Source organism: Notamacropus eugenii, chromosome 6 (genome assembly GCF_028372415.1).
Source record: "Notamacropus eugenii isolate mMacEug1 chromosome 6, mMacEug1.pri_v2, whole genome shotgun sequence".
NCBI classification, from domain to species: domain Eukaryota; kingdom Metazoa; phylum Chordata; class Mammalia; order Diprotodontia; family Macropodidae; genus Notamacropus; species Notamacropus eugenii.
Window position 1 is genome coordinate 33,100,451 of NC_092877.1, and position 21,425 is coordinate 33,121,875.

The 21,425-nt window shown below is 44.1% G+C and overlaps 1 protein-coding gene across 9 annotated transcripts in view; it reads right to left on the minus strand.

Moving 5' to 3' along the window:
* Positions 1–21,425, minus strand: part of MICAL2 (microtubule associated monooxygenase, calponin and LIM domain containing 2) — a 253,290-nt gene that overhangs the window by 122,143 nt on the left and 109,722 nt on the right. For all 9 annotated transcript variants that reach the window (XR_011969323.1, XM_072619419.1, XM_072619417.1 and 6 more), the window contains exons 8-16: positions 20,989–21,246; positions 20,317–20,432; positions 18,831–18,957; positions 17,910–18,000; positions 15,833–15,980; positions 14,406–14,605; positions 13,714–13,820; positions 1,955–2,023; positions 816–965 (exon numbers count right to left, since the gene is read on the minus strand). Coding sequence is in view for 8 of the 9 variants with exons in the window: in XM_072619419.1 (XP_072475520.1) it covers positions 816–965; positions 1,955–2,023; positions 13,714–13,820; positions 14,406–14,605; positions 15,833–15,980; positions 17,910–18,000; positions 18,831–18,957; positions 20,317–20,432; positions 20,989–21,246 (1,266 nt within the window). In the remaining variant the exon portion in view is untranslated. The remainder of the gene's footprint in view (positions 1–815; positions 966–1,954; positions 2,024–13,713; positions 13,821–14,405; positions 14,606–15,832; positions 15,981–17,909; positions 18,001–18,830; positions 18,958–20,316; positions 20,433–20,988; positions 21,247–21,425) is intronic.

Below are 21,425 nucleotides of genomic sequence, written 5' to 3' on the forward strand. Positions count from 1 at the left end.
TGACAATTCTAAGCTAAACCCCTAATCCATGGGACTAGAGTCAAAAGGAACAAAAGTTGGGCCTAAAATAAATTAGGCTGTGGGCCTTATTTTTTTTAAAGACTAGTTCTGTGATATCACTGGCACCGGGATTTTCCATTGAGAATATTTTCTCTCCCAAGGTGCACTGCTACCTGCTTGGCAAGCTGTCATCCTAGATTGCTGATGGGAGACAAAGATACTTGCCCAGAGTCACAGAGCCAATAGGTCAGAGACAAAAAGTGACCCTGGGTCTTCCTGGTTCCAAGACCAGTTCTCTAGCTACAACACTGTCTCTCTGGTTTGGGAAATTTTAATAAATCAAACTGAAGCATGAACTGGAGCAAGGACACAGGGCTCTTGCCTTACCTGATACTTACCTGGTCTGCTAATATGTGGGGAACATGGGAGTTGAGGGTGGTGGCAAGGAATTCTAGGAAATATTTCAGAGGCAGGTCTATGTTCTGGGAGATCAAAAAGATTTTAAGAGGTTCAAAACAGATGGTGTTGGGTTTGGAATGGGAGTTTTTCACCAGGTACTAAGACTGATCCCTCAGAGCAGATTCTTACTGCACCTCCTTCCCCCACGGCCTCAGGCTCCCAAGTATACACAAGAACACGCGAATGCGCACACACTCACAGTACACCTGGAAGGTATACATGCCACATCAGTTTGGGGAGTCCACTTAAGCCAGGATCCTCAAGCACACCCGAAGGTCATTAGGCCATGTATCTCTGCTACCTCCCTGTAGAGTCAGGGTCACCCAGAAGACACTGTGCCTGGCCATGTGACTCACCTGTCTCAGAAGAGAAGGATTTCGAGTATTTTCTTCAAATTTGGCCAGCAGCTGGTTGGCCATGGACTTCACTTTATTTTGATTCATGCCCTCCTTCCCGATGCCACAGTCTCGAAATGAGCCAGCACTTCGGCTAGAAAAGCTTGATGACTACAAGGGTGAAAATGGAGTAAGGGAGGCATTATCACATTTTGGAACCCAGGGACCCCTGAAGACCCCCCAAAGCACTAGGTAGAGAAAGAGCAAGAGTTAGCAGGCCAGAGTTTCGTGTTACGTTCCCCTCCATCACCTGTGGTAGCAAGAGAAAGTTAGCAAGGACAGCTCATTTCAAGCAGGGCTAACAAAAGGGAATCTCTCCACCTGGACCCAATTTCAGGGAGGCTAACGGTGACCCCCTCAGCACACTAAATTATGAGTAACAGTTTTCTGGGTCCTTTTCCTTAGAGAGGAAAATGGCAGCCACTAGGTGAGAAGATAGCAACATTCATGGAAAGGACATCTCCAAAATAATAAAGGTGGGGAGCATACAGTGGAATGTGTTCATTTTTTTTAAGCCCTAAGAGAAAGAAAATTTGAAAGTAGATATGTTAAACTAGAAAAGGTGAGAAGGTCACTTTCTAACTCAAGTTTGAATTCAGTTCAGTGAGATGTCCAAGAAACTGGCACAATTGAGGTAGAGTAAGTAGTCCAGTGGAAAGAGGACAAGCTATGGAGTAAGAACAGGATTTCCATCCCACTTATCTGTTATTATGACCTTGGGCAAGTTGCTTAACCTCTCTGGCCCTCAAGTTTCCTCATTTATAAAATAAAAGGGTAGAACTAGATAGCTTTCAGCTAAGGATCTCTGTTCTCTGATCCCATCTGGGCCTCAGTTTCCCCTTTTGTAAAATGGATAAATTGGATCAGATGGCCCCTGAGGTTCCTTCCAACTCTGAACCTATGAGGCTATCATTATTAATTCAGCCTAGAAACAGTCTGCAGTCAAGGGTCACCAAGGGAAAAGATGGGTGGGTAAATGGTGGGTTGGTATCCCACTGTATCTTGGTAGTTGGCTTACTGCTAGGGAATAAGGAGATTCCTTTAGACCTTTCTCCCTGGCTAGTACTGGCATGCTTCACAGAAGTACTGAAAATGCCAACCTCTTCCAAATTGTCTATGCCCTTCCGTCTTCGCTTATTCATGTCATTTTCTTCTGTGTGGTTCTCCACCTGGAACATTCAAAGAAATATATATACTCAGAATAGTTAAACTATTTCTAAAGAACTTGGAAAAAAACATTCCTGGAAAGGAGGGCCCAGGACTTCCCTAAATGTGGCTGATTAGGCCTCTGAGAACAATTGTAGGGGCAGCTCCAACCAGGAAGACTTTCTTTCTAGAAACAGCATTGCTGCATCTCCAAAAGTCTTTGTCTCAAACCCAAGGCTTATGGTGGTTTGGCTTTCATCATACTCATTGTATTTTCACTAGCAACAAAATCACAGACTTCATGACCCTACTCCCAAAGGGCTCAATGATATAACAGGATGGCTGAAAGCAGTTCCAAGTTGCATTGAGGGGAAACAAGGAAGCTGGCTTGGGATCACTATCTTCTGTTTGTCAGTCTTTCTTGGGGGGCTCTGGGCCAGAATCTGAGAAATAGAAGGACTTAGAATCTGAAGGCAAAACTTCAGTACTCTCGTTCTCATAGCTACCTACAAACTACTTCTGATCAGTTTGCAAACATACATTTGATCATTATTTCCAAAAGAAGGGACAATAATGAAAATGAATTTTTAAAAAATGTCTCCAGGGCATTCTCTGTTAGAATAAGCATACTTCTAGGAGATGCTATGGAACACAATTTCCATGAAAATAAAAATTGAGCACCACATGTTTCTGAGGAGACAAAAAAGAAAAGGGATTTATGAAAATATGTTCCATTCACCTTAAATACTGACTCACACTCCACTGATGGAATACTATGCCTAATGTGCCTTTTCGGCTAACTGAACACAAACAAGAATGGATCATTCCAGAAGAACATTGGGGAGAGGAGGGGATGGGAGAAAGGGGATGAATGTGTCGTGGGAAGGTGTCATAGGGGGAAAGCCTGCCCTATCACAATGCTGAAGCATGGGAACTGTTTGCCAAAGAGGGTATTTAGATATAGCCTGGCTTAGTGCTAAGTTTGGAGATCTGAGTTCGAACTTTGCCTGAGAAATAGCCTGGTATAATAGAAAGAAGTAGGAGATGGGAGACCTGACCTCTAACACAGGTGAATCACTTAACCTCCTCTTGGGTTCTCCGTTTCCTCATCTGTAAAAATGGGGTAGATAGATTAGATAGCCTCCGAAGGTCTCTTTCAGCCCTAGATCTAGGCTCCTAAAGTTGACAATCTCTCCAAGGGCAGGTTACTCTCTCTGAGCCTCAGGAAACTCCCTAGGTGGGTTTTGATGGAGGGAACTGAGGAATACACAGAACTTTTGTGGGCTTAGTATTATGAAAACCAACCATTACATGGGAGTGTGCCTGAAAGGCCATGAACCACCCCACTCTATTAACACCCCATAAAAGGCTTGGTTCTGCCAAATTCAGGCACACGCTGTCCAGTAATATCCCATTTGAGATCATTTCCTCATCTGTGGGCCAAAGGCTAGTATGGTCATTCTATATATCAAAACTGACCTCATACAACTGACCAAAGCCCAAATGTAGAAGGCTGGGTTGGAAAGTATGGAGGCACGCTCCTTCTTTTCTATGCATGAACCTGTGGCTTAAGCTCTTTCAATCCCCACTATGTGTTTAGCATCCTCCTTTTTAAGTTAGGAAACGGCACAATCATTCATTGATTTATAATCACCCAACAATGTGACCCCTCTACTCTCTGGAGCAGCATAAAAATGCGAGGTCAAACAGCCCTGCTTTCCGCCTCATGGTTTTCTCCGTTTACAATAAATCATCGTGTTGGGGATGGAAATTATTTCAACCTCAGCATCTGGGCAAACACCAAGAGAAACAGATGATCTTATACCCAACTCCTGGTCTCCTAGAGTCTGGCTAGCGTAACCAACCAGCCCCCATTGCCTGTCAGCGCCTTTGGGGCAGGAGACCTGAGGACTCAGCGAGGACACAACGTCCCACCAGACAGACATTGGCACAGATTCTGTTTGCTCAGTTTAAAGTATGGATTTGGTTTTTACTCAAAAAACTGTACATTGCATTTTTGAGGAGAGGCAGAACTAGACTCCAGAAGTCAGGAAGACCTGAGTTTGAATCCTGCCTCCTCAGATGAGGCACTTACTGGGTGTGAGACCTTGGGCAAATCACCTAAACTCTGTTGGCTTCTACTTCCTCACCTTTAAAATGGAGGTACACAGCATCTACCCAACAGGGTTGTTGGGAAAAGCTTCTTCCTACCTTTGTGGCCTACACCCAACTCCCCTACACATGCTTTGTGACCCAATGACCGTCATCTCATTGCTGTCCCTCGTTAAAGATTCTCCATCTCCCTACTTTGGCATTTTCACCGGCTATCTCCTCACGCCTAAAATCCTCTCCCTCCATGTACATCTCTGATTCCTGGCTTCTTTCAAGTCCCAGGTAAAATCCTACCTTCTGTAAGACACAGTTGATGATTCTCCCCAAAAGTTAGTGCCTTCTCTCTGAGATGGTCTCTCATTTGTTTCCTCTATGGCTTGCCTGTACATGGATGTTTGCATGTTGTCTCCCTCATTAGATGGAGCTTCCTGCAAGCATGGGGCTGTTTTTTTGAGTTTCTTCCTATTCACAGTGTTACGTGTAAAGGTGCTTACTAAATACTGGCTGATTTGCATCAATAAATGAGATAACGTATACAAAGAGCTTTGCAAACCGAGGACTCCAAAGAGGTCATATCTCATCCAGTCCACTTCTTTTACAGATGAAATGACCTGCCCCCAAGTACACAGGCATTACAAGGCAAAACCAGAAATTGATGTTGGATTTCCCTGATGGAGTTGAGGTTCCCATGAGCCACAGTTAGCTGTTTTACAGCAAATATTTTCACTAACCTGTCGTCACCTGACAACAGATTTAACCCCCTCAAGCAAGCCTGGTCTAAAATGATTCCCAAAGTCTCCACAGACTGACCTTCCTGCTGCTGGGGTCTGACCTGGCAACCATCATCCCCCTGGGAAATCCTCTATGTGCTTAGGATTTACCATGGGTTACCTGAAAGGACCTTGGCTCCTCTCCAGGCTCATGATAATTTACAACAGAAATGACCTATCTATTAAGATGCTTTCTGATGGTGGAGGTATTTGGGGAAACCCCCACACCAGGCTGATTTCCAAGACCAACGAGGAATGCTGGGATAGATGGAAGGTCTACTGAGATCTTGCTGGGCCTTGCTTTCTCTTTGCCAGCCCAGTGCCCAGCACATTAGTGCTTAATAAATACTTATCTGATTTGACTGATAGAAAGACCTTACTAAATGCCCATTCATTCCTTCATTTAATTCCAAATTTAATTCCAAAAGTTAGGGCCATGTCTTGAGCTATCAGAGGTGTTTCTTTAGTAAGCCCACAATGCCTGAAGCTCTCCCTGAGCTGATTTTCATCATCAGCCTAAAGAACAAAAATGTCTAGTTGTGGCTTCATCACAAACCCGTGGGATTGTTCTCAGCTTCTCCAAGACACCATCCCCTCTCTACAAGGGGCGGGTGGGCTATGGTGGGGACAGGAGGAAGGGGAAGTAAGAAGGACCCAAAATGGACATACGCATTTTTCTCCAGAGGATTCAAAGGCAGTGGCACTCACATAATAAAAGCCCATGTTTTGGTCCACTGTGGGTCAAGATCAAGGTCACTCAAGAAAAGTTTTTTTAAAAAATAACAGCAGTCAGCCAATAGGAAAAGAGCTAGTGACGTGCAGGCAAAATGTGCTGACAATGAGGAGGGGGCACAGGATGGAGTCATCCAGGGCTTATAGGGCAATGGGAAGGACTTGGGACATGGCCAGGTTTAAAAGAGTCCTGGCCCTTTGTAGAGAAGCCCCTGCCCCATGTGGTTGGGGAACTGGCAGGGCCAATTCAAGTCTGAAAACTGGCATTTCCATAAAAATGAGGTTTTTAAAAAAATAGTCCTTAAATTAGCAGGGATACCTGGAGATCAGTCAGTCAGCAAGCATTTATTAACCACTTACTCTGTGCTGGGCACTGTGCTAAGTGCCAAGGATACAAAGAAAACTAAAAGCAAAATAAATAAATAAATTTAAAATTAAAATACCAAACAAACAACACACCCATCCCTACCTCAAGGAACTTCAATTTTAATGCTCAACCTTGCTTAGTTTCTAAATACCCAATACTACTACAAATGCGGCTCCCTCGTGGAAGCAGCCTGAGCCTCAGGCACCTTCTGCTTTCCCTGAACAGCCATTTTTGGCAGCGTGCCCCAGTCCCAGATCCCATGGGAAGGGTCAGCATAATTTGGAACACAACCACTTCCTTTGTCTGGGCTTCAGCTTCTGCATTAGCAAACTACAGGTATGTATCTCTATATATTGTCTCCCACGTTAATGCAAGTTATTTGAGGATAGTAGTATCTATTAAACTACAATCTTTGCATCCCCAATGGTGTCTGGTATACAGTAGGTACTTCATAAATGCTTGCTGATTGTTTTGCTTAGTCTAGGGGATACTGAGATTTTTTAAAAATGATGAAGTCTTTATAGGCAAGGACTCTGGGTGGGGAGGAGAACAAAGCACACACATAAGGATGGTACATGGCAGTATGGGACTGAGCATTAAGAGCAGGTTTAGTAATCACAGGAAGTTACTTTCTGCTGAGAGGAGATCATGCCCAGATTGATGGAGGTTGGAACAGCTGAGCACAGCTTGGAAGAAAAGTAGGAATTTCAAGTCAGGTAAAGAGGGAGAATGCATCCTAGTCCAGGGATGGATGGCATGTGCAAAGTCATAAAGGTGTGAAAGGGCAGGAGAAGACAGAAGGAGATGCCTGGCAGGGGAGTCCAGTTCATCAGGAACTGAGTGCGGAATGGAAATGAGCATGCCATCTGGCTGGAAAGTCACACTGGAGTCAGATAGTTAGCAATGAGGAGGAGACCTCTGTGCTAGACTAGCTTAGTCTAGCAAAGGAGGTTCCCAGAGCCACTGAGTGGATTGGGAACAACTCAAATGACATCCCTGGGGTCGTGGGGCTGGACACCAGGCATAGTCTGGTTTTTAAAAAATTGAATTAAATTTGTGTTTTTTTGTTTTACCCTCCATTGTACCCCTGATTGCCACTGGTCCTGCTCTCTAGGAAAAGGCAGGCTGCTCTATGGGACACCAGACACATGTCACAAACCCTCATTCTATTACAGAATGTTAGATAACATTGAACCCAACCAAATTAGACTTGATAAGGAAGCACTAGAGGGGTAGACTAGATTAATTATGTGCATTTAGAACTGGATGAATGATTGAGGCCAGAATATTGTGGAGCCATATCACCTTGTAAGAAGGTCTCTAGTGAAGTACTCAGAGGAACAATCCAAGAGCCTCTCATGTTCAAAAGATATAGACAAATGGCAAACTTATCAAATCTATAAAAGAAAGCCAAAAAGATTTTTAATAGGTTGGAATAATGGGCTGAAGTTAGTAATAGGAAATTTAAAATGAAGGAAAAAAACCCATACGGTCATGTACCTGGGTTTCCAAAATTCAGAGGCATAAAATTCATCTGATACAGATGACTTGAAGATGGTTCATGTGAAAAAGACCTAGGGATCTTAGTGTAATACAAGCTCAATATGAATCATGACATAACCACCAGAAAGGAATAACGTGTTCTGAGGCTGAAGCACTAAGCCCAGTAGTGGCGAGAGGAGAAACTCACTTGTACCACTCTGCACTCTGGTCAGACCCATCTGGAATACTGTATCCAGTCCTGGTACCATATCATAGGAGGGATACTGACAGGATGTCTCAAGGAGAGGGGTTACAATGCTGGCGGGGGGGACTCAAAGCTGTGTCACTCAAGAATCAAAGGAACCCAGATTAAAGATGACATGAACAGAACACAATAGATCAAATGTTCTGTGAAAGAGGGATCAGGCTTGTTCAGGTATCACTGGGAAGGAAGAACCAGACCCAAGGAGGGGAGGTTCTATGGAGACCGATTTTGGCTCAGGAGAAAACAATCTTCCAACAAAGAAGATATGTTCCTGATCAAAGAGGTTGTGGTGGTTGGTGGAACCAAGCAGATGTTGGGTAGCCATTTGTCTGGGGCAGAGAGGGGTTGCTGATTCAGGTAAGGGTTGAATTAAATGACCTTTGATGTTCCTTTCAAGCAGGGGACTGTGAGTCTAGGAAACTTGCTCATTTTTCTAATGAGGAAATGACACAAACACCTGAGCTGCCAATGAGGAAATGAGTCAGTGCTGCAGGTGTTTCCAGCAAGGGAAAGTTCAGTAAGGGGGAATGAGAACAAAAGGGTTCATGAAATCTATCACACCTTAGTGGCTCTGTACGGACAAAGTCCTTTGAGCACATGGTGACAGAGTGGCATAGACTAGTAGCAAAGACACGCCTTCTAGCTCCATGCCCCAATGGTCAAACTACATCAGTCCAGCAAAAGGGACCTGGGTGGCATCTGCATTAGTGGGGTCAGATGGGCTATAAACAAATAGGGGAAGAGTCCAGGCAACATGCTTCTAGCAAATAAATACACAAGTGAAAATGACTGCTCCTTTAACTCAGAGGTGAAAAAACAAGGTCCCTAGACACCCAAATGTTCGTAGAAGCACTTTTTGTGATAGCAAAGAAACAGAAATGAAACAGGTGCTCATCAGCTAGGGAAAGGCTGAATAAATTGCAATAGATGAATACAAGAACATAATGAAGAGAAAAATAAGCAAGGCCACCAAAATTATACATCCAATGAGTATGACCAGAGGCATGAGCTGGATAATTTAACACCCGGCTCCCCGGAAGGGAAAAGCAAGCTGGACACAATTTTAAGTTTAATCCACATTACTAACATTTTTTCCACCATTTTCTTAAATCTAGACAATCAACAAAACAATAAACCAAGTCCTAACTTGTAGCATTTGCTAATTTCTGAGGTGTAGATGTTCATACTGAAAATTTAACAACCAGCTCTTGCGAGCCAGTATGAACTAGCCCTAGGACTATAACTCCCATACAAGAATGTAACTGGAAAAGATCATCAAAAGGTCTCAAAACTGAAAAACCAATAATGGTGCCAGAAAACAGACGGAACCATTATTTCCCTTTTCTTGGAAGAGAGGTGAGAGGCATACTGCATGTGTTGACAGACACAGTCATTGTACAAGGTGTTTCTGCGTAACTGTTTTTCTTTGTTAAGGTTCAAGGGGGAGAAAAGGAGAAGGGGGAGGGTCCTTCCAGAAATGACTGTGATATAAATACAAAGGTTATCCATAAAAGTTATTTTTTCAAAAGAAAAAAGAATGACATAATGGAGCCGAAAAGAGGAAACAAGTTGAAGTATCAGGGGAGAGTAGTGTTGGGGGGGTCTTCTGTTACACAGCACAACGGGGAAGACAGTAAATAGCACTGGCCCCCACCATCAGCGTTCATGATTACAGACAGCCACTCAGTCTTCTGAGGCCGATCTGCTAAGAGCTTTAGTTCAACTCGATCATTCTGTAAACAAAGGAGGGGTAAGTGAAAGGTTCAAACATGCCTCTCCCAGCTTCTTCTGCTCTTAGCAGCTATTAAGTGAACAGGACAGTGAAATGATCAGTAAAAGGAGGAACTATTTGGATCCTATAGTCACCACAAAGGTTGTCTGAGGGTAACTGGGAGATTTCTTGGAACTGTCAGAAGTGGGTCACTCTGCAGAGGAGATTCCAAAAACTAGCCACCTGATCCCCACCACCACCACCAAGGCCAGGGTCTTCTGACAAAGGCTGGTTTGGGGTGTGCCTAGTTCTGATGCAGCCAGAGATGTGGTGAAGCCGGTATGGGAAGAGAGAATGGGGCTGTGGGCTCTCAAAGGAGAGGAAGTAGGATGTTAAAGAATTTCATAGAAAACACCATTCTCTCTTTTGAATATGCTCTCTGGGGATCAGAGAGGCATTCAAAACACGGTTAACCCCTTGACCAGAGCAGTGGTCATTGGTTTTTACATGATGGAGCTCAAACCAAGGAACCAGAGAAGCCAGGAGTCAAAATGGGGCTTAGTGGGTGGGGCGTGCCAACACGTCTTCCAGATAAACCTTGAGAGGCTGTGTGGTCAAACAGACAACTTGGAATAAGGAGGACCCAGGTTCAAATCCTGTCTCAGACCATTACTAGCTGTGTGACCTTGAACAAATCACTTCAACTCTGTCTGCCTCAGTGACCCTGTTTGTGCAATGAGAAAACTGAATGAGACAGGTTCTGAGAGCCCTCCCAGTTCTAAATCTATGATAATGTAGTCAAATCAATGTCAAGGATGCTACTGAGCTCTCCTCCAAGTGGTCTTTTATCTGTTCAGTGCTGCAGCCCTCCAGGAGGAAGTAATCTCCTGATGTACCACGATGCCTTGAACTGAATTACAGGGGCCATACAATGGAAGAAGGCTGTATTTGGAGACAAAGGGAGCTGGGTTCCAATTCCACTTTTGACACTTATTATCAGTGTGACTTTGGGCCTGTTTCCTCATCTGTAAGATGAAGGAGGTTGGCCAAGGATTCAGGAGTGGGGAGCCTGTGGTCTTGGGGCCACATATGGTCCTCTAGATCCTCAAGTACAGCCCTTTGTCTGAATCCAAACTTCACAGAACAAATCCCCTTAATAAAAGGAAAACTTGAACTCAAAGGGTTGCACTTGAGGACTTCAAAGGCCACATGTGACCTTGAAGTTGCAGATTCTGCTGGCCCCAGATGATCTTGGAAGCCCCTTCCAGCTCTTCAGCTGTGCATCTGTGAACTGAGCTCTCCCTTCCCCCCTACCTGGTCTTCCTTGCTTCCACTGAAACTTCCTGTTGCCCCACAGGCCAGAGCATAGGAGGGAGACTGATCTTTTTTTCCCAAGACTCTAAAGCAACAGCAGGGAGTTCTGAGGCCCTTTCTCAGCTCAGGACATTCTGGCCATACTTTGTTCTTAAACTGAATACCAGGAGATTGAATAGTAGGAGACCTTCCATGACTGGATAAAATGTAAAAGAATAATAAAAGCATAATGAGATAAAACTCTCAGGATCAGTATTGTTAGGGGATTTACCCAACCATTACTGCTCAAGATACCAAGTCTTCTCTGACCCCTCTCTCTTCTTCATACCCTACACATGGTTAAGAGTCATGCCAACTTGTCCTTGGAAATGCCCCACAATTATAGGCCTTTGTCTATATACCATGGCCACCATCATACTCTAAAGCCAGTCAGTCTCCTATCCAGTCTCCTTGAATTTGGTCTCTCATTACCCTGCTCAAACCTATGTGTCACCAGACTAATCTTTACTACTTTGGGTTCTTATCCTAAAACAAAATGGTTCCCCATGACTGGCATTATGTGAATCTTCTGTCTAGAATTCAAATATTACTCTATAATAAAAAAAGTACAACCTTATTTCCTACAACTCTACAACATGAACTTGCTCTAAACAGGACAGTCTCATCATTCAAATACCTCATACTCAATGGGTTTTCTTCCATGGTATCAAAATGGAGAGGGTACCTGAACTCTATCAGGTAAAGACAAAAGAGCTTGGTTCAGATGAGCACTTATGTGGTCTCAGCCTGTCCCGCTCCTTCCCCTTAGCTGGGGCCTGATAGTATCCCAAAGCCTCCTCTCAGTTCCCTGATGTCTAAGGCCTGCCTTACCACACCACAACACATTACATATTTTGTGGGGCTTGTTCTGGATGAGAGAAGTGGCAATGAAACCTTTGCCTGACTCTAAGCCTTTGCATAGGCTGGTTCCAAGTCTTACCTTCCCCAGCACACAACAACCTCTCCCTTCTCTTAATACAAATTCTGGCTAGCCTCCAAGCTCCCAAAGCCATTTATTGCAGATGAGGGTGTGGCTTCTCTCCCCAAATAGGCTGAGAGCTCTGGGGAGCCACAAGGCACATGAACCCTGTCTTCTGTATCTTCCCACAATGCCCAGTGCACTACTGTACATGAGGGCTCAGAAGTGGCGGAATAAATAAATGAAGGAGGAAACATGGGAAGATTTGTATGCAAAGTGAAGAAAGCGGAGTAAAAGAGTGAAAAAATAGAATTTAATGACAACAAAATGGAAATAAAGTCAACTGGGAGAGACAATAAAACTTTGGTCAAAGACTATGGACAAAGCGATTGCCACACCATTGAAGTTAAAGGACATACATGCCAGCCATATGATCTTGGGCAAATTATCTGACCTCTCTGTAACCTCATCTGCAAAATGAGGGGGCAGATCCATTTCACCCTTAAATCAATGGCGCTCATTGATCTCTAAGGTCCCACCCCACCCGAAATCTATGATTCTATAATCTTTTCTGCCAATAATTGATAATATGGTATTCAATGGTTCTTTGACCTTCAGTCTCCTCAATTGTAAAATGAGGGTTGGGCTCAGTGAGCTTCCTGGGTCCTTCCTCCCAGATCAGAATCTGGGTGCCCACAAGCTGGGGGACACTGAAGCCAGCCCGTACTAGCTCGGGAGAGCTGGGGTTAAAATTGGCAAATGCTACAAATCAGGGCTTGATGGATTGATTTTTTGTTGACTGTCTAGACTTAAGAAAGTTATGGAGAAAATGTTAGTGCAAATTAAACTTTAAAATATGTCAAGTACCAACATGGAACTATGTTTTATGTGGTTGTACATATATAACCTATATCAGATTGGTTACCATCTCTGGGAGGGGGGAGGGAAGAGAGGAAGGGAGAAAATTTGGAATTCAAAACTTTTTAAAATGTTAAAAATTGTTTTTACATGTAATTGGGGGAAAAGCTAAAATATGTTTTAAAAATGTGTCACACATACATTTTCTTTGAGCTGGCTGTGTTATTCATTTGCCAGCACACACCTGCCTATAAGAGTCTCTTGATTCAAAACAACATATACAAATAAGAAAAAAAATAAAAACGAATGAATAATGAATATACAAATGGATGAAAGCATTTTGTTACAGTGGGAAAAGACCAGACTGGCTATCAGAAGACTTGAAATCTAAGTCAGCTCTGCCATTAACCTGTGTGACGTTCATCTAATCCCTTCCTCTCAGGAATCCATTTCTCCTTCTGAGGCATGAGGAGGCAGGAGAAATTGGTCCCTCATGGTCTTTCCAGATCAACATTCTGAAAGCCTAATAACTTTCCAGGACTGGGGAGATACAATTGCAGCCCGAACATGATACTCAATAGTCAGGAAACCAACTGATACCATGATTGGTAGTCTCAAATGTTTAGCAAGAGAAAAATCCCCAGGAATAAGACTACTACTAGTAAACCATGTGGGAAGGAAACACAGAAATTCTCTTCAAAAAAGACTTCTCTGGGCCAAATAGCCTGAAGAGACAGGGCTGATCCAATTCATTTTAAAAACAGTTCTTGGATAAGTGGTTCCAGGTCTCTAATGTTCAGGTATGTGCTGGAACCAACTCACAAGAGCTGATTGTTAAATTTTTAGTGTAAGTATTCAGAAATTTTTTTGGAGAGCCAGTTATTTTAACATTTACCAACATATCCCTGCCTATGCTTTTTCAGGAGTCTCCTAAAACCTTCCAAAAATAAGCTAGGAAGAACAGGAAATAGACTGACTCAAACATCAAGAGTTATAAAAGTGAAATAAACAAAATACTCACCAGGGAATATATGTTAGACTAAGCTAATTAGACTAAGCTCACTCAAAGAGTGAGAGAAACCAAACCAAAAAAAAAAACAAAAACCCTCAAAATCCCCCCAAAAAATTGAGAATGCAGACTTACCCGAGGTGTCCGTTTCCTGGGGAACGTTAGATTGAGATAGTTATTAAAAATAGATGATTTGGCTAAACTAAGATCACCATTTTCTCCATAGTTTTTACCCAAAGAATCTGTTAGAAAAAGAAAAAAGACCGAAATTGAGAGTTTGACCATGTGTTATCATCAGGTTTAGGAGGAGTCTTTATAGTAAAGGAACAAACCAAATATGGTTCCCCAAGTGTATTCTGGGAAGGATCCAGAATGGCCCCTTGGTTCCAGGTCCCTGGGGCTGAAAAGGGCACTGGAGATTGAGATTGAGAGGGGGACCCATCAACATCTCTAGGCCCAAGGAGAAATGACATTCCCTTGAAAGCAGGGGATATCTGCGCTCACATAAGCTCATCTTCATATCTAGGACATCATGTAGACAGCCCAAAGGACACCAGAGGAAGAGGTACCTTGAGAACAGCACTATGGGGCAGAGACAGGATGAGCCAGTAGCTTACACTGGCCATTACCCATGGGACCTTCCCTTAGGCTAAAAGGTCATCTCTTTTGGAAAGTTGAAGAGAAGGCAGAAACCCAATGTTTCCAAAATGGTTTTCCACTGGAGCTGGAAGAGACCAGACTTGGACTCAAATTTCAAGGGATGGCTTGAGGACTCTGAACAAAACACTGACTTTCTGTGAAAAGCAAGATATTTGTAGGCTTCTTACCAACAGCTCTGAGGGGTGTCCCTCGAAACAGCTCATAGAACTTAGAGAGGTACATGACCAGACTGAGCTTATCTGGCTCCTGGGCAGACGCCATCTCTTTGCCTGTGGTCATGGGGGGGATTCCAAACTCCCGCTCTGCAATGTCAAATGCCAGCTGATTGTTCTCAATGGCGTCTTCTTCATTCAAAGAGTCGAAGTTGCTAAGGAATGATGTGAGAAAAGTCAAAAGGATAGGAGAGAATGGCTTTCTCCAACCATCCTCAAAAGCCAAACCACACTACTAAGTAGACCTGTCAACATGATGGAGCCACTGGAAGACACCAGAATACTGAAATCACTTCATCAGTTCCACACGCATTTTTTAAGGGTCTCTTTGGGGCCAGTCACTGTGATGGACCTCAGGACACACGAAGAAAAATGAAAACATTTACTGCTGTCAAAGAACTAATGTTTTATTGGTCAAGGTCAGTGGTTGTTATTTCATCATTTCAATCATGACTCTTCATGACCTCATTTGATGTTTTCTCAGCAAAGATACTGGAGTGGTTTACCATGTCCTTTTCCAGTTCATTTTACAGATGAGGCAACTAAGGCAAAGAGGGTGAAGTGACATGCCCATGGTTACACAGCTGCTAAGTGTCTGAGGCCAGATTTGAACTCAGGAAGATGAGTCTTCCTTACTCCAGGCCTGGTGCTCTCTCTACTGTACTGCTTAACTGCCTAAAGGGCTAGTTGGGGGAATCAACACATACACAAAAAAATCAACACAAAATATATGCCAAGTAAATACAAAGTCATTCGGATCATAGACATAGGAATGAAAGGGACCTCAGAGGTTAGCTAGTCTGAGTCTCATTTTACAGAGGAGGAAACTGAGGCCCAGCTCCAATATCTTGCACTGATTCCCTTTTTCCTTCACTCATTTGTGCTCCCCCCACTCCTGGAATGACTGTATTTACTATGTCTGGCATACAGCAAACACTTAATTGATATGTGTTTGTACACATTTTTTATCAACCAATTTATAGTGATTTCCCCCAAGCAGAACATATGCTCCTTGATCATTGTAGCCAGTGTCTCACACATAGCAGGCACTTAGTAAATGTTTATTGAAAAAGTGAATATTGAAATAAATGCTTGTTGACTGACTGGATGACCAAAATGTAAGAATATGCTAGTGCGGTGGGAAAGTGATTTAGCAGATAACCCTCACTCTGGCTCTTTACAGATGGGCAGCAAACTGCCAACATCCAGCAGGGAAAATGATGGAGGGGGGAGACCCTAAATTCAAGGGCTTCCTCCCAAGCCACAATAGTGAAGGTCTATCACACTTCACTAACTACAGTTCCCAGTGACTGGCCTATCCCACTCTGAGTCTTCCACCAGGGACCTCTGCTAGGAGCTGCCAGGGCCCAAATGGCACTCACATGAGTTCTGGTCTGAAGCGATGAATAAGTGCACATAAGGCAAGACCACTTCTCCAGGAGGTGGTCAGATCCGTGACGTTGACATGCTGGTAGCCTTCGGTCTGTTTCTGACACCAGGTTAAAAGCTTGTTGGGTCGGATGTCGGATTCTACGGTTTGGGCGAAAGACAGTGATGAAGGACTCCCACCACTGACAGGATCATCAGGCCAAAGTGATACCCAATGTAGTCTAACTCCCTTACTTGACAGATATCCATATCCACTCAAAGTCAAACAGGTAGCAAGTAAATGGACCTGGATTTGAACCAGGACTGGTTGGTGAACACCAGCCTTCTGATTCGTCTGAATCTGATCTGCATGTTGGAACTGCAGAAATGTCTGCCCATAGCAGATGGCCTCCTGTGCCTCATTCTACTCATTTCCTAGGCCTCTGAGACAATTTGGGAAGGTGACTTGTGGGACAGATAGTAACCTGGGCTAAAGTGAATGGTGGCTACAAATGAGAAGTCATTACTCTCATTCATTCATCCATCCATCCATCCATCCATCCATCCATCCACCCATCCACCCATCTATCCATCCATCCATCCACCCATCTATCCATCCATCCATTGCCCCATGACAGGCACTGAGAAGTTCCAGAAGGAAGGTGACCTGGTCTTTGCCCTTCAGCACCGTACACTCTAATGAGGAAATTAAGAACAGATGGGAAATAACAAGAGAATAAACAAAGGTAAAAGACACAAAAGCACAGGCAGAATGTAAAGTAAGGGTGTGGAATAGACGTAATCAGGGGCAGCAAGAAGAGACCCACTTTGTACAAAAACATTCATAGCAGCATCATTTGTGATAATAAAAAGCTGAAAACAAACCATGTTCTCAAGGACAGGGGAACGGCCAAACAAAATGAGGTACTGTAACGTGACAATGTGTTACTGACTCACCATCGTATGGCAGAGCTCTTCACAGATATTCTCATTTAATCCTCAAAACAACCCTGTGTGCTATTATTATACCCATTTGACAAATTAAGAAACTGAGGCTGAGTGACAAAATGAGTTGCCTGGTATCCCAGTGCACTTAAGTATCTGAGGCAATATTGGAATTCAGATTTTTCTGATTTCCACACCTAGAACTCTATCTCCTCCAGTCCCCAGCAGACTGACTAAAAATGAGAAATCGGAAGACTGCAGAACAGCCCAAAAGACATATATGAAGTGATACAAAGTGAAAACAACCAAGCCAGCGCAGAAATTCAATGACTTTGGTCGCTCTAGACCTGGGATTTCACTGGGGTAGGATCTTCCAGAGAGTGACTTCCTTTACCAGGACTAATACTCTTAGAGAGTTGCCTGAGTGGTGACACGACCTGTCCAGGGATACGTGTGTAGGATGGGTCAGAGGCTGAAGGTCTTGAATCCAGGACCCTGAGCCCAGTTGTCCCTCCAATGTGCTGGGCCACCTCAACCTGATGACCACAACAACGTAAGTGAAAGCATCTCTCAAAGGCAACAAAGCCAGGTCAAGTAAATACAGCAGATAATGTGACATCAAGTCATTAGAGTCCAACCTATCTCCCTTCTCTGTTAACCACCGTCAGGAATCAAAAATGGAAAATGACGCTCTCTCATCAATCCAGCTGACAGTTTTGCTTAAGGTAGAAATGCTTTGTGAGGGGTAGGTTTGGTGTTTGTTGAAAAGTGTCTGTCATGTCAAAGCAAGATGCTTAGTAATTCATTTTAAACAGAGTCAAGGGAATTGAAATGCAACATGGACAGGAGATGATGAAAAGCAGAGGACAGAATTCTAGGTAAATGAGATAAAGTGGAATGCCAAGCTATTACCTTTTATGTAGCAAAAAGACTCTAGTGAGAACGGAGAGAGGATCAATGAGGTCAGAGCAGACAAGGCCCTGAGGGAAATTTCCACCAGTGTGACTATCCCACCTTCCAGAACCACAGTCTGATTATTCAGTCCTATACCCAGTCCCCTTCCAATAACCACATCCCTCTCCCCAGTTAGGAACTAAAAGATAGGTGGGAGTTCATTGCAGAAAAAGTGTGATGAGACAGACTCACCCCGCCGGGAGAGACTGACCGATCTTCTTATGGAGCCCAATCCCTCAAGAGGCAAATGATGCAGCTCCGTAGTAATGTATAAATGCTTTACCTGAAAAAAGGCAAAGACCTGGCAATGGGGTGCTCCCATCCTCCATCCACGTCCCCCTGGCCATGCATGATCCATCGCCACCTGCCCAGCACTAGCCTGCTAACCTCACGTTCATAATTCCTTTTTTATTTTCTGCTTTTCTCTATGATTGGGCAACACAGCCTAACACAGGATAGTCAGAGAAGACAGGGTTGTTAATATATTACTAGTTCTTGTCACTCTACTAAGAAATAATGGTATGGACCCCAGAATTCAGATTTAGAGGTGGAGGGGACCTCACATGTCAACTAGTCCAGCCTCCTCATGTAACACAAGATAATTATGGCTCAGAGTGCTAAGTGACCTTGCCCAAGGTGCCTAGAGCAAATACCAGAAGCCAGATTCACACCCAGGACATTTGACCACAAATCCAGCAGAGTTGCTGTCTTATGTGGCATCTCATTACAAAGTACAATTAGCCTGAGTTTTGACAGCATGATAGCCAAGGCGAATAAACAAACCCACAACTCAGTGAGATCAGGGATAAGGAATGGGGTTGGAGGGATGGTGTGAGGAGAGGGACCGAGTCATCCTCAGAGGCATGTTGTCCAAGTGGCTTGCTAAGTACATATATGGCATAAGAAGGACTAAGTAACCACTTCCTTCTATTCTCTGGGTAATGAGGAAAGAATGTGGAATACTTTCCCATTTGACTGTCCTGGGCTGGGACGGTAGGGGAAGAAGAGTAATTACTGGTGTGGGTTTATATGCTGGCCCCAAGATTTCAAGCCATGCTTCCCTGCCCAAGCCAAGAGCCCAACACCAGGACGGGGGTCCAGAGAGAGGCTAACCTGATGGGGCCGGACACAGTTCGAGTTGAGGTTTGGGTACCGAGTGCCAGGGTCGAGGGTGTACTGCTCAAAGTTCTTACTGATGTTTTCTGGAGTCGTCTGAGGCAAGAGTCGGTAAAGACTTTCCCTGTTAGGAACCAGAACCCAACAGTCAGAGGCTGCTTACAGGCCCTGGGACCCTTCCCTGGAAGAAGCTGTTCTTTCTCATACCTAGAAGCAGCACTCCCCCCACCATGGCCCACCCACCCATGGGAACTCTGCAGGGTTTAGGCAGGCAGAGTAAGGAGGGTGTGTCTGGGAAATCTGCAGCTTCAGGGAAGCCCAGGGCAATGGAGCTGTGTGGTCCTGATAAAAGCTCCCCTTGGGAGAGACTGTTCTTTGGGCAAGAAGGCCAAGGCACCACCCTGCTGCCCTACATGTGCATGGTCACCCTTTCCTCCTCTAACGTCTGTGACCACTGCAGCATCCCCAAGCGCATGGCCACAAGTTTTCCAGGGAAGGAAAAAAAATCCCACCATCATAATGTTTAGGAAAGGGACCTTCATGGGGAGCCTTTGATTCCAACTTTCCCCCAAATGCAGGAATCCCCTTTTATAGCAAAGGGGCACCCTTAGAACCTAGTTCCATTAAAATGCATCCTCTCTGCCTTTTGGACCACCAAGTGTTATCAAGAAATTCAAGGCTTGGAGCATTCCCAGGACAAAAGCACTAAGTTCTGATGCTTTGAGTTTCTCCCTTCTCAATCTGTCCACAAAGCTGCCAGAATGATATTCCTAAAGCATCTGCTGGGGCTGAGTCGTTTCAGACATGTCTGACTCTTTGTGATCCTTTTTGGGACTTTCTTGGCAGAGATAATGGAGTGGTTTGCCATTTCCTTCTCCAGCTCATTTTACAGATAAGGAAACTGAGGCAAGCAGAGTAAAGGGACTTGCCCAGGGTCACACAGCTAGTAAGTGTCTGTGGCCAGATTTGAACTTAGGAAGAGGAATCTTCCTGACTCTAGTCCCAACACTATCCACTGAGCCACCCAGTTGCCCATTCCTAAAGCATAAGTCTGACCAAATCAATGCTCTGCTCAATAAACTCCAGTGGTTCCCTTACTATCTCTAGAACAAAATACAAATTCTTATGTTTTATCTCTCTGTCTCAAGTGTGTGTGTGTGTGTGTGTCTGTCTGTCTGTCTGTCTCTCTCTCTCTCTCTCACACACACACACACACACACACACACACAAAATGTTTCTAAAGCCAAATTCTGAACAAACATTCCCCAGTTCAAAAAAATGTCAGTGGCTCCCCATTACCTCTAGGATCAAATCGAAACTTCTGCTTGGCTTTAAGAGTCCTTCACAACCTGGTTCCAATTGAGTTTTCAAGGCTTGTTAAATCTCATTCCCCTTAATGAACTCTGTCTTCCAATCAAACTGGGCTTCTTACTGTTTCATACAAACAACACTGTTTTTGTCCTCAAGCCATTTCAGCACTCACCGTTCAGCCAGGATTTCAAGGGGTGGGATTCCCTGGTCCCAACTCTTCACCATCCATGCTGTATCAAAGGCTGCCAGAAAACCCCGAGCACAGCCTGTACCCATGGGCCAAAAAGGCTGGGGAGAAGAAACAACCAAGAACTTAGCATCCAATGGCTGGGTACTAAAAGTTTCCACTGTTCCTTATGGTTCTTATACCAACACAGTCTTTCTGCTTAATGGGCTCACAAACACAGCCATAGAAATCAGGGAGAGGACCAGCTTTCCATGGCATAAAGATGACCTGTCCAGTTCCCCTCTAGCGCAATTATTCTGAATGGTCTGAGTAAAAATGGACAACTTAGACTGATAAGGATAATCTTAAATCAAAAGGGTATCATATGCAAACAAAAGCACACAAATGGATCAAAATCTCATCCTGCTGGAATACAGAGCTGGCTGCCTTTGTTTTGCAGTAAGTAAATGGGTTTTCAGAAGGTCAAGAGAATTTTCTTTAACGAATACTGCCAACTGGCCAAAGTCTTCCCTGAGATGTTCCCTGAGCCAACTGTGATGGAGTGGATCCTGTCTGAGTTAACAAGAGCCCAGGGACCCACCCCATTATGTAACAGCAATTTTGTTCTTTAAAATGCAAGTTTATACTCCTAAAGTAGAAAGCCAAGACAAGCAGTACCTCTAATAAGCTGTCTCCCACCAAGGCCACGAGGAGCTGATGGGATTGTCTCTCCCGGACGAGGGCTGCATTCTCAGAGGCATACATGGAGGTAAAGTCAAACATCGCCACATCAGGCTGGCCATAGTGATTCATGGCATAGTCCAGGGAAGGCAGCTGGTAATTGGTAGCAAAGTCGGCTGCTTCCCTTGCATAGGAAAGCAGGCAGTCTTGGTTTACATTCTCTGGGCCAAGCAAGAGCTCTGTGTCAACATAATCCTGTGGGAAATCAATAGTATGTCACATCAGGGATCAAGGCTAGAACTCAAAAGCAGAAACGAAAGAATGATGGGCAAAACGATGAGGGAAAACAACATCAAAAGCCGTGAGAATTCAGGATGATGCAGTGACCCACCATGACTCCAGAAAACTGATGGGGACATACTGCAAACCTGTTA